The sequence below is a fragment of the Hemiscyllium ocellatum genome, chromosome 13, assembly GCF_020745735.1.
Source record: "Hemiscyllium ocellatum isolate sHemOce1 chromosome 13, sHemOce1.pat.X.cur, whole genome shotgun sequence".
NCBI lineage: Eukaryota > Metazoa > Chordata > Chondrichthyes > Orectolobiformes > Hemiscylliidae > Hemiscyllium > Hemiscyllium ocellatum.
Genome location: NC_083413.1, coordinates 32,603,016 through 32,615,685, shown reverse-complemented (window position 1 = coordinate 32,615,685; position 12,670 = coordinate 32,603,016). Strand labels below are relative to the sequence as shown.

The 12,670-nt window shown below is 37.8% G+C and overlaps 1 protein-coding gene across 1 annotated transcript in view; it reads right to left on the bottom strand.

The window, feature by feature from the left end:
• lrch3 (leucine-rich repeats and calponin homology (CH) domain containing 3) overlaps window positions 1-12,670 on the bottom strand; it is a 205,428-nt gene that overhangs the window by 18,265 nt on the left and 174,493 nt on the right. Inside the window, exons 15-16 of the mRNA XM_060834713.1 lie at window positions 1,710-1,770; window positions 358-474 (exon numbers count right to left, since the gene is read on the bottom strand). Coding sequence (XP_060690696.1) covers window positions 358-474; window positions 1,710-1,770 — 178 coding nt within the window. The remainder of the gene's footprint in view (window positions 1-357; window positions 475-1,709; window positions 1,771-12,670) is intronic.

The following is a 12,670-nucleotide window of genomic DNA, read 5'->3' as shown; positions in this document are numbered from 1 at the left end:
TATATATTCATGTAAGAGAAAGACATTTTAAAACATGAATAAACATTTAGTACCTGTTTCTTAACTTAAGATAAACATTTGGAACTATAAATAATGAAAACCCCTGTGACAGCCATAGTAACTATTTATATACTATCTGTTTCAATCATAGCATTTTGTTAACATTGTAAAATTAAGGTGGCACAAAAAGAAGCAAAATTTGTTTTCAGCATCATTTTTTGTCAATGCCTATCTTCTTCATAAGGTAGTATATTTCAAAATATTATACAGCTACATAGAGACAAATCGTTATTGATAAACCCTGGTTCTACTGACATATTTGGATAATGGAATATTCTACTTTCATGTCCAACCTACCTTTTATTATCTCATCTCTTGTGGTCGCTCTCAATAGGAAGTTCTCAAGTCGCTGAGTATGTGTGGGCTGTTTGTAAGAGTGGGGAGAAGAACCAGGATAAGGAGGAACAGACTGGACTGTAGCCAGAGGCAAGAATGTAAAAATGAGCAGAATTTGATGGCCAGTTTTCGGAAGGAGTTAATCAACAAGTAGTAGAAGCAAGAAACAGAGATAGAAATGAGAAAACAAATATTAAAATGGGCAAAAATCAAATTAACAATGCAATTATAGTGCAATATTAAGATATTGGTAAATGACTTGGTGCAGAAGGGTTTCAAAATGATGATAAGGTTTTAATAGTGAAAAGATTTTTTTTATTTCACTGCTAACATGGTTTCTTACAGCATCCAAAATGTTAAATTTTTTTCCTCCAAATGTTGTGCATTTGCTCCTTTCAATTTCTGTGTGAAACATTTTCCCGTGTTATTGTTTTAAGTAGTGATGAGAGTTGGGAAAATAACAGGGGACTGTTTTGTGAAATAGGTTAAACAGAGCCAAGTTTGTAGAACTTGCAGCTACTTCGGATCTATTCCAAGAGTAGTTAGTACAATGCTTTCCTCTCCTTCTGTCCAGAAGGTAGTGAATTCTGGTGTGCTACTCCATATGTACAGACGTCCATACATTAATTTCCATTGATGATTCAAAACAGGCTTTTCAACAAAAGAAGTTTTAACTTGATAACAAGAGTATGTGACCCTTAAATGATTTGCAAGAAACACGGGATATTACTAAGGTCAGGACTGATCTGGCTTTTCTTTAAGCCAGATGACATAGAGACAAATTTATCGTATACTAATTTGAGCCCAAATTCAAAAAAGTTAATTAATCACAGATTAAGAATGGAAATCCATTTGTCATATACACTTTTCTTCAGGAAACCATTGGAAAAATCTATTTGTAAACTTCCATCAGTACAGTGCTATTTCTACTTTCTATTTGAAAGAGTTCAACGAGGTGTTGTGGGATTTCCAAATGTTGAGGTTTGTGACTACATTAGTTGGGGGGGGGGGGGGCGGGGGGGGAAGAGTTTAGTGCTTTATAAACATGAGCCACATCAGATCCACTGCACATTTTAAAAGCCACCCTATGACATATTTTTGCAAACTAACTGCAAAATGTAATCATATCAATGGAATCTGATCCTAGAATTAAGATTTACCATGAATACAAAAAACATTATTTCATTCCATGATAACTAAACAAGGTTAAATAAATATTTCATGTCATCAACTAGAGAAATACAGTTTCACAAACAAATTACATAGATGGAGCATGTTACAATATAATTTTTTTACATTTGGCTGTCTCTTACCTATGTTGACTGATGATTGGGTAATAGAGGCACATGGTGACACAGGTGGTCTTTCTTCAGTCTACAAGATAGAAAATCAAAACTTTTTACAGTAGCAGATAAACTGCTCTGGGGGATTAGAAATAAGAAGTGTGAAGCAAATTCTCAAATATATTAAACTTAGTTTGCTTCAGAACAGTAGAGTATGAAAGGGATCAGTTTTCTGTAATATGTCTTGCTTCCTCTTCAGTGCCAAATCAATACCTATTTAATTTTTCAGGGCAAAGGAACAGATAAAGTTGTCAACAAAGGATCATGATTAAGTTAGAAAAACAACTGAAGTAAAACAGAGAAGACAATCTGCAAAGGTCTTTAAGAAAGTTAATTTTGTCTCACTTCAAAAGCCAAAATCAAAGCTAATCTGCAAATATGATATAATTGAAATTTCAATAGAATTAGAATTGAGCCAATTACAAAGTCACTTTCATTAGACAAGTCATCAGATTGCACTGGCAAGGACACAGTACTCTTGATAAGACATTGAAACAGTAGTGTGAATGGTGAAAATGTTCCACAGAAAACTCAACCTATGCAATTGTACATCATAATTCTTTTATGTGGATATTCCAGTTTTATAACAGTAAAGCATTCAAACCAGGCAAGCCTTAGATTTTATCCGCATATATGTTCTAGAACTTGAACTGGAGGAGCAAAGGGTCAGTCAGGTTTCCCACCTAAAAGTGCTGGACAAAAGGCACAAAAATCTTGTAACATTCATTTACTTGTGTTTTCATAGCCTCCAGGTTATGGACCTAAATCAATTCATGAAATTCCCTTAATGACAGCTAAAGGCTCTTAAATAAGACTTTTATCTAACATCTCTTAATTGAGGGTAAAATGTACAGACAATGACAATGTCCCTGTTACATGGCATTTTTGGATTAGCGTGGTCTAGCCCCATACATAAAATTTGTTTCAGAAGCATTTGAATAGGCTGGGCATTCTACAAATAATGTAAGTGGGCAAGAGCAAATTAGGGATCTGTAAAGATAATTCAAGTCTAATAAGAATTGAGAGGCATAGGCCAGTAGTTTATAAGAATCTAGACTCTTACAGGTAATGCACCTGGGGAGGGCTAATGGGGCAAGGGATTTAACTGGAAATAGTAGGACCCTGGGAAGTTCTGAAGATCAGAAAGACATTCATGTCCACAGATCAATGAAGGCAGCAGGCCAGACCAATAAGATTACTAGGATGGCACATGGGAAAACTCAAAGAGTACAAGGGCAAGGTTATGCTGAAATGTATAAAGCTCTGATGTGGTTAGCCCATGACTAGAGTACTGCATGCAGTTCTGGGCACCACATTGTAGGAAGGCTGTGACTATTTTAGCTGGGTGCAGAGGACTTTGCTAGGATGGAGGACTTTGCTAGGATGCTGCCTGGGCTGCAGGGTCTGAGCTATGTGGAAAGTTTAGATAGGCTAGGATTGTTTCTTTGGAGCAGCAACGGTTGAAGGGTGACTCAATGGAACTGTGTAAGATGATGAGGGGCATAAACCGGTAGATAGGATGGTACCTTTTCCATAAGTAGAGGACTGAACAACCAACGCTATTACCTTAAATTAAGAGGCAGAAGGCTTAGAGGAGAGTTGAACAGAAATTATTTCACCCAGAGGGTTGTGGGAGTCTAAAACTCACTGCCTGAAAGAATAATCTTGTAACATTCATTTACTTGTGTTTTCATAGCCTCCAGGTTATGGACCTAAATCAATTCATGAAATTCCCTTAATGACAGCTAAAGGCTCTTAAATAAGACTTTTATCTAACATCTCTTAATTGAGGGTAAAATGTACAGACAATGACAATGTCCCTGTTACATGGCATTTTTGGATTAGCGTGGTCTAGCCCCATACATAAAATTTGTTTCAGAAGCATTTGAATAGGCTGGGCATTCTACAAATAATGTAAGTGGGCAAGAGCAAATTAGGGATCTGTAAAGATAATTCAAGTCTAATAAGAATTGAGAGGCATAGGCCAGTAGTTTATAAGAATCTAGACTCTTACAGGTAATGCACCTGGGGAGGGCTAATGGGGCAAGGGATTTAACTGGAAATAGTAGGACCCTGGGAAGTTCTGAAGATCAGAAAGACATTCATGTCCACAGATCAATGAAGGCAGCAGGCCAGACCAATAAGATTACTAGGATGGCACATGGGAAAACTCAAAGAGTACAAGGGCAAGGTTATGCTGAAATGTATAAAGCTCTGATGTGGTTAGCCCATGACTAGAGTACTGCATGCAGTTCTGGGCACCACATTGTAGGAAGGCTGTGACTATTTTAGCTGGGTGCAGAGGACTTTGCTAGGATGGAGGACTTTGCTAGGATGCTGCCTGGGCTGCAGGGTCTGAGCTATGTGGAAAGTTTAGATAGGCTAGGATTGTTTCTTTGGAGCAGCAACGGTTGAAGGGTGACTCAATGGAACTGTGTAAGATGATGAGGGGCATAAACCGGTAGATAGGATGGTACCTTTTCCATAAGTAGAGGACTGAACAACCAACGCTATTACCTTAAATTAAGAGGCAGAAGGCTTAGAGGAGAGTTGAACAGAAATTATTTCACCCAGAGGGTTGTGGGAGTCTAAAACTCACTGCCTGAAAGAATAATCTTGTAACATTCATTTACTTGTGTTTTCATAGCCTCCAGGTTATGGACCTAAATCAATTCATGAAATTCCCTTAATGACAGCTAAAGGCTCTTAAATAAGACTTTTATCTAACATCTCTTAATTGAGGGTAAAATGTACAGACAATGACAATGTCCCTGTTACATGGCATTTTTGGATTAGCGTGGTCTAGCCCCATACATAAAATTTGTTTCAGAAGCATTTGAATAGGCTGGGCATTCTACAAATAATGTAATTGTGAATAATTATCAAAGAAACACATAAGTAATTAGTAATAAAATGACAATGGACTTTGTTTTTGATGGTGAAGTGATGTGCCAAAACTCTTCAAATAAGAGTTCTACAAATTGAAAAGACATTGACAAGAAGATTAAACAAATCATTTAGCTACACTTAAGAGACCAGCAAACTTCAGTTTTAAAAGCCTCTAGCAAGAAGGGAAGAGAAAGGGATTGCATTTTTGGGTAATTTATACAATCATGAGTCTTCTGCAAATATTGAACAAAAAGACCTTCCCCCACATTAATGTATGTTCATGTTCCATCTCAAACACAGAAACAAACAGTTTTTAAAATACTTTTAAATGAAAGGCATGAACAAACAATCACAAAATAAGCATGGCCATCAGATAATTTTCATCCAAACTATAACCTGACTATAGTTGTGCTAGAACTGAATGAAGTATGTTCTGCATTCTTAAAATAGAGTTAATTTCAGAAAGATCATTTTCAGAGAACAAGCTCTGCGTCTAGACACTAAGTAGAACATAGAACATTACAGAACGGAACAGGTCCTTTGGCCCTTGATGTTGCACATCTTTGGCCCATGATGTTGCACCGACCTGTGGAACCAATCTGAAGCCCCTCGAACCTGCACTATTCCATTCTTGTCCATATGTCTATCCAATGACCATTTAAATGCCCTTAAAGTTGGTGAGTCTACTATTGTTGCAGGCAGTGCGTTCCATGCCCCTACTACTCTGAGTAAAGAAACTTCCTCTGACATCTGCTCGATATTGATTACCCTTCAATTTAAAGTTTGTCCCCTCGTGCTAGCTATTATAATCCAAGGAAAAAGGCTCTCACTGTCCCTCTAATCCTCTATCTATCTAACCCTCTGATGATCTTAAATGTCACAATTAAGTTGCCTCTCAACCTTCGTCTCTCTAACGAAAACAGCCTCAAGTCCTTCAATCTTTTTTTCATCAGATCTTCCCTCCATACCAGGCAACATCGTAGTAAATCTCCTCTAAACCCTTTGCAAAGCTTCCACAACCTTCATATAATGCAGTGACCAGAACTGTATGCAATACTCTAAATATGGCCACACCAGAGTTTTGTACAGCATGATCTCTCAGTTCCGAGACTCAATCCCTCTACCAATGAAAGCTAACACACCATATGCCTTCTTAACAACCTTGTCAACCTGGGTGGCAACTTTCAGGGATCTATGTACCTGGACACCGAGATCTGTCTGCTCATCTACACTACCAAGAATCTTACCATTAGCCTAGTTCCTGTTACTCCTTCCAAAGTGAATCACTCACTTTTCTGCATCAAACTTCACTGCTACCTCTCAGCCCTGCAGCTTATCTATGTCTCTCTGTAACCTACAACACTCTTCGTCACTGTCCACAACTCTACCGACCTTTGTGTCATCTGCAAATTTACTAACCCATCCTTCTATGCCCTCATCCAGGTCATTGATATAAATGACAAACAACAGTGGTATGTTTGCGGTATGCCACTAGTAACTGAACACCAGGTTGAGTATTTTCCATCAACCACCACCCTTTGTCTTCTTTCAGCTTGCCATTGTCTGATCCAAACCACTAAATCAAACTCAATCGCATGCCTCCACATTTTGTGCAATAGCCCACCGTGGGGAAACTTATCAAACGCCTTACTGAAATCCATATACAACACATCAACCACTTTACCCTCACCCACCTGTTTGGTCACCTTCTTAACGAACTCTATAAGGTTTATGAGGCATGATCTATCCTTCTCAAAACCATGTTGACTATCCTGAATCAACTGATTGCTATCAAGATGAATATCAATCCTATCTCTTATAACCCTTTCCAACACTTTACCCACAACTGAAGTAAAGGTCTATAATTTCCAGGGTTGTCTCCACTCCCCTTCTTGAACAAGGGAACATTTGCTATCCTCCACTCTTCTGGCACTATTCCTATAGACAATGATGACATAAAGATCAAAGCCAAAGGCTTGGCAATCTCCTCCCTGGCTTCTCAGAGAATCTTAGGATAAATCCCATCTGGCCCAGAGGACTTATGTATTTTTACATTTTCCAGAAATGCTAACACCTCCTCCTTATGCATCTCAATCCAGTCTAGCCTAGTAGCCTGTACCTCCGCATTCTCGTCAACCTCATTGTTTTTTTCTACTGTGGATACTGACAAAAAAGTATTCATGTTGTGCTTCCCCTATTTCCTCTGATGCCACGCACAATGTCCCACTACTATGCTTATAGCCCGAAGCCAGATGTTTCAATATTTTATTACAAATGGACTACAACCAATGTGTTGAAATCAAGAATCATTGCACTTTCTTCAGCTTATTCTTTTGACCTCACATGTGGAATACTTTGGTTTCCTTCCACATACAAAGTAGACTTTGGAAACTCCATGAGAGGATCAATCATTTATTTCCATTTGTGTCCTTTACTCGCTTCTGACAAATTTGGTTGTGCACACTTGGCTCCTCACTTGGAGTTTGTCAATGAATGTAATGAAGATAAACTGACTATTTGGATCAAGGCTGCATTATAATCAAAGTGGGTGAATAATTCAATTTAAAAATAATTGTTTATCCTTTCCCTGGCTTCATGTTGTTATCATTGTGAATATCCATTGGTTTTCTTCCAGACTTTCATTCCTGATCCTCATCTCTCTCATCCTTTCACCATCAAGATACTATCAACACAAAATTGAGGAACTGTTTGATTTGTAACAAACGTACAATTTGTTGATTAACTACTGCAAAAATTACGTTGTGGCAAATTTGACTCTAGCAGCTTTTTCTGTCACTAAGTTGGCACGCTTCGATCAACTAGAGTTGCTACTCGTGTAGCAGAACTAAAAACAACATGTTGAGGCAGTTGAACTCAAGTCGTAGAAAGACCGTTAATTACTTTGTTAACCAAGGATGTAATGCTCCACAAAGAATCCAAACATAATAAATCAACATGTACTATAATTCGCTTCAGACTCTGGTCTTTTTCAAAAGTAACTTCTAACTTTCAATTTCAAGAGTGGAAGTTAATTCTTTCTGAAACAAAAGCAATATTTCTTACTCTTTATACTTTACATTAACTTGGTTTTACAAAAGATGCAATTTCCAAAGTTGTTTTTTAAACCATACATACTATTGATTACATGACTGTAATCAATAGTAACTAAAGGGTTTGGAAAAGATTTACAAGGATGTTGTCAGGGTTGGAGGATTTGAGCTATGGGGAGAGGCTGAACAGGCTGGGGTTGCTTTCCCTGGAGCATCGGAGGCTGAGGGGTGACCTTATAGAAGTTTACAAAATTATGAGGGGCATGGATAGGATAAAGAGACAAAGTCTTTTCCCTGGGATTGGGGGAGTCCAGAACTAGAGGGCATAGGTTTAGGGTGAGAAGGGAAAGATATAAAAGAGACCCAAGGGGCAACTTTTTCACGCAGAGGGTGGTATGTGTATGGAATGAGCTGCCGGAGGCAGTGGTGGAGGCTGGTACAATTGCAACATTTAAGAGGCATTTGGATGGGTATATGAATAGGAAGGGTTTGGAGAGATATGGGCCGGGTGCTGGCAGGTGGGACTAGATCGGGTTGGGATATCTGGTTGGCATGGACAGGTTGGACCGAAGGGTCTGTTTCCATGCTGTACATCTCTATGACTCTAAACAAATTTGTTTCAAGAAACCATTTGTGAACTTGATGCAAGCAGAAAATGAGAGTCAAAAACGTTAAATCACCGTAGGTTGAACTTCTGAAAAGGCTGCGTTTTAATGCAGACTGAATCCAAACCAGGACAAGACAGTGTTCAGTCTTGTTATTGCCACATCTCTGAAATCAAATGCAAGCTTTGTGGACAACCTGCACAATCAGTCTGCTCAAAGTTATTGAGCAGAACTGTGGTCGATTTTGAATCTCTCCTGTGTAAATTCTGCCACAGGAATGAATCAAGCTTTTTTTTTGGTCATTTGTGAGGGTAAGGGGCCATTCTTACAATATGAAAAGGAATATGAGAGTGTACAACTCACTTTGGAAATTAAGTGGAATTCCTGTGCTTTTCTGACTAGATAAGTGATCCAATCTTCCATTATTAGTCGGCTAATAATGCACTTTTTACTATTAAAACAGGTGTCATGTATACATTATTACTGCAAAAGTTTTCTGTAGCTCAAGCTTGGCAATATCAATGATTGATGTGGTTTTACAGGCTTACTACTTCACATACTTGAGCATAAATGCAGAGTGTGAAAATATCTTATCTCCTGAGAGCTTATACTTTAAATGAGTTAAAAACAAAACATGTCATGGATCAGATAATGTCTACATTTTGATTTAATATGAGTGACACATACCGTTACGTTCTTTTAGTCAGCATGAAGAGTTTTTCTATGTTAGCAACAGGGATAGAAGGAAAGAGGATGAGAGACAGTTGAAAGGATAGCTTTCAGTATCTGGGACAGTATAATTTCTACATAAGAATGAAAGATCATGCGAATTAAATAAATTTTTAAAAAGTCAAGGTATATATTGCAAGCAAAGACGGTTCAATATTTTAGCATAAAATTTGTCACAGATAATGCAATCAAATTCTTCTCCAGTAGCGATTGATAGGAAAGCAACATTAATCTATGATACAGTAAAGGTCTAAAGTTTCTATGTCTCAGTTAACATATTTTACAGTAGCATATTTTGCACAAGTTGCACTGCTGTACTGATGGCATAGAGTCTACTTTTCAGAACAGAATAAACAGTATTGAAATTAGGCCTCGAAAAGAAAATGTAATAAATTTCTAACAAAATCAAGAACATCAAAAGTTCTATTTTACACAAAATAACTAAGCAGAAAAAAATGCAATGTGTGGGAAAATGAAAATTCTGTTCCAGGGCATGCCTAACATTTTAATGACAATAAGAATGGAGATAGAAATTATGGATATAATATAAAAATACGACTACAATTCTCAAAATATTGATATTCTAGTTCTGAATTAATGTGTTACCTAGTCTATAATTTATTTTAATTCTAAAAAAAAAACAACAAGCTTGGGTAAAATAGAATTTCAAAAACATGAAGACAGTTTCATGGTTCAAAAGATATTCTTGTAATTAAAAAGATGGTCAGCACATGCAGATTGTGCAGGACCTTTCATCAGCTAACTGCACAGCCTGAAACAGCGTACCACCAAATTCTGTGCAAATAGTTGGGCTTCAGTTCTACTTTAGAATTTGGGAGCCTTACAACCCTTTTAACATTTTCTGACCTTTACCTCTCTCAAATTACTGAGGGGTAACAAAATATGGCATACATTACACTATCAACTTTATACAAAATGTGAGTACAACAATCAATTTCATTCCGAGGAAGGGTCACCAGACCCGAAACATTAACTTTAATTTTTTTTCACAGATCCTGCCAGACTTGCTGAGTTTTTCAGCAACTTCTGTTTTTGTATATAATTCAGAGAATCTTTTAAAAAAAAAACTGTGAAGTCTCATTTGGTGAAAGGAATGGTGCCCACTTGATTTCATGCACAGAATGAAAAATGTAAGGATCTATATAAAGCCACAAACTTCACACAAGCTACTCAGTCACCTTGCTGTGTGAACCAGGCCTCCGTTTAATGGTGCTGGTGATACTGTCAATCTCTTAGTAGTAGTGTAGTTCAAAGCCATTCTGTTACAGAAAGCACAGGAGAAGGCTTTAGGGAAGTGAATACATAGCTTGCAAATAATTAGCAAGGGATTGCCTCAAGGAAAAACACCAACAATATTCTCTCTTATTTTGATGATTGCTTCTTACAAAAAAAAACTTTGTCTGAGCTTTGTAAAGGATGTGGCACAAATGCATATTAAAAGATTGTTCTGGATCTGCATCCAGAAAAATGTATAATTAACTTAATTCCAAGATTTAAAGAAGCTGATTTTTAAAAACGCATCAAGACTGCCGATAGTTAAATATCACAAGTTTTTACTGCAGCTCTGAAAATAAATTAAATTCCTTATAAAGTTAATGCCATCAAGAAATTCAAACATTCCACTGTATTCTACTGTAGATTTCACTGTGGTGAAGACGTGTGCTCCAAGTCTAGTTGGGCCCCAACACAATCTGTTCCAGTACAACTACAACACTGGCATCAAATAACAGCATTGAAAACTGCCCAGATATGCCCTCTGCACAAAAAAGACAAATCCAAACTGGCTAATCACTGCCCCATTCATCAACTCTTGAACACTATCAAATAGAACTTGCTCAGCAATAACCTGCTCTTTTTGGGTTTCAACTGGGCTACTCAGCTTCTGACCTCATCACACTCTTAATTCAAACATGGACAAAAGAGGTGAATTCCAGAGATGAGGTGAATGTCTGCCCTAGGCAATAAGGCCACATTTAACTGAGTGTGGCATCAGAAAGCCTGAGCAAAATTGGTGCCAACGGGAATCAGAGACAATTTTCCGCTGGTTGGAGTCATACCTGATGCAAAGGAAGAAGGCTGTGGTTGCTGGAAGGCAGTCATCTTAGTTCCGGGACTTCTCTACAAGAGTTCCTCACGGTAATGTCCTTGGGTCAACCATCTTCAGTTGCTTCATCAATGGCCATCCCTCCATTATAAGTCCAGAAATAGGCATGTTCGCAGATGATTGTACAACATTTGGCATCATTCACGACTTCTCAAGTACTTAACGGTCTATGTTCAAATGCTGCAAGGTCTGACCAATGTCCAGATTTACGTTGACAAGTGGCAAATAAAATTTATGCCACTAAGTGCCTGGTAATGACCATCTCCAATAAGACAGAATCTAACCATGCCCTTGGATATTCAATGGATGAATTTCCACTCTCAACATCCTGGAGGTTACCACTGATCAGAACTTAACTGGACAAGCCATACAAATACAATGATGACAAGATAGATTAGAGACAATGAATCCTGCAATAACCAAAGCCCATCCACCATCTAAAAGATACCAGTTAGGAGAGTGATGCGATATTCACCATTTGCCTGAATAAGTGAAACTGCAATAATACTCAAGAATCTTGACACGTTCCAGGACAAAGCAGCCTTTTTGAATGGCACCACATCTACAAATGTTCAGTCACTACCCTATCATGATCTGTAGCACCAATGTTTATCATCTACAAGATGCACTGTAGAAATTCACCATGACTTCTTAAGACAGCACTGTCCATGACTGCTGCCATCTTTAAAGATTAGGCCAGCAAATATGGGAACACGACCCCCTGTAAGTTTCACTCCAACCCATTCACTGTCCTGACTTGGAAATATTTTACTGATCCTTCAACGTCACTTGATTAAAATCCTGCAATGTCCTCCTGAACAGCATTGGTGCACCTACACGAAACACAGTGATTCAAGACAGCGACTGATCACCCACTTTCTCAAGGGAAACTAAAACAAAGCAATACTCAATATTTATGAGCTGGTCCCTTAAGGCCACCGAAACTTAGAACCTGAAATAAACCTATTCATACATGTGTAAGATTTGCAAGAGAAAAATAAATGCTGTGAGATCTGTGGTTTTGTTTTAGAATGAGAGGAAAGTTATGATTATGGAATAATTCATAAATAGCATTCCTGTAAATGAAAAACTTATTCAGAGTGTCAAGGATCAAAAATCACAGAAGGAGCAGTTCTGCAGATACTTATGATATCTCACACAGGTGGGGAGATGGTAATTTGGGAAGCTACAAAGAAATCAGAAGCATAGAAAATCTGCAGATGGTAGGGCTACGACTTTGAGGGAACAAACACAGGATGCTAATGTAATAAAGGAGAAAGGTTAATATGAAAAAGTCATGTAAAGAAAATAATCTGCTTTCATTGGACATATCAAAGTGATGCAAGTTAAATATGAGACTGAGTGCAGGAGGAGGAATGTAAAAGAATCCTCAAGAAAAGAGAGTATCAGGAAATGTAGCAGTAACACAAAGGGAATATATTCCCTCACAATTTACTAAGAAGGGAGAGACAACTGCCATGAAAATTCTTAAGACTACCAACAAAAACAATCAATCTACTATAGATGCTGATT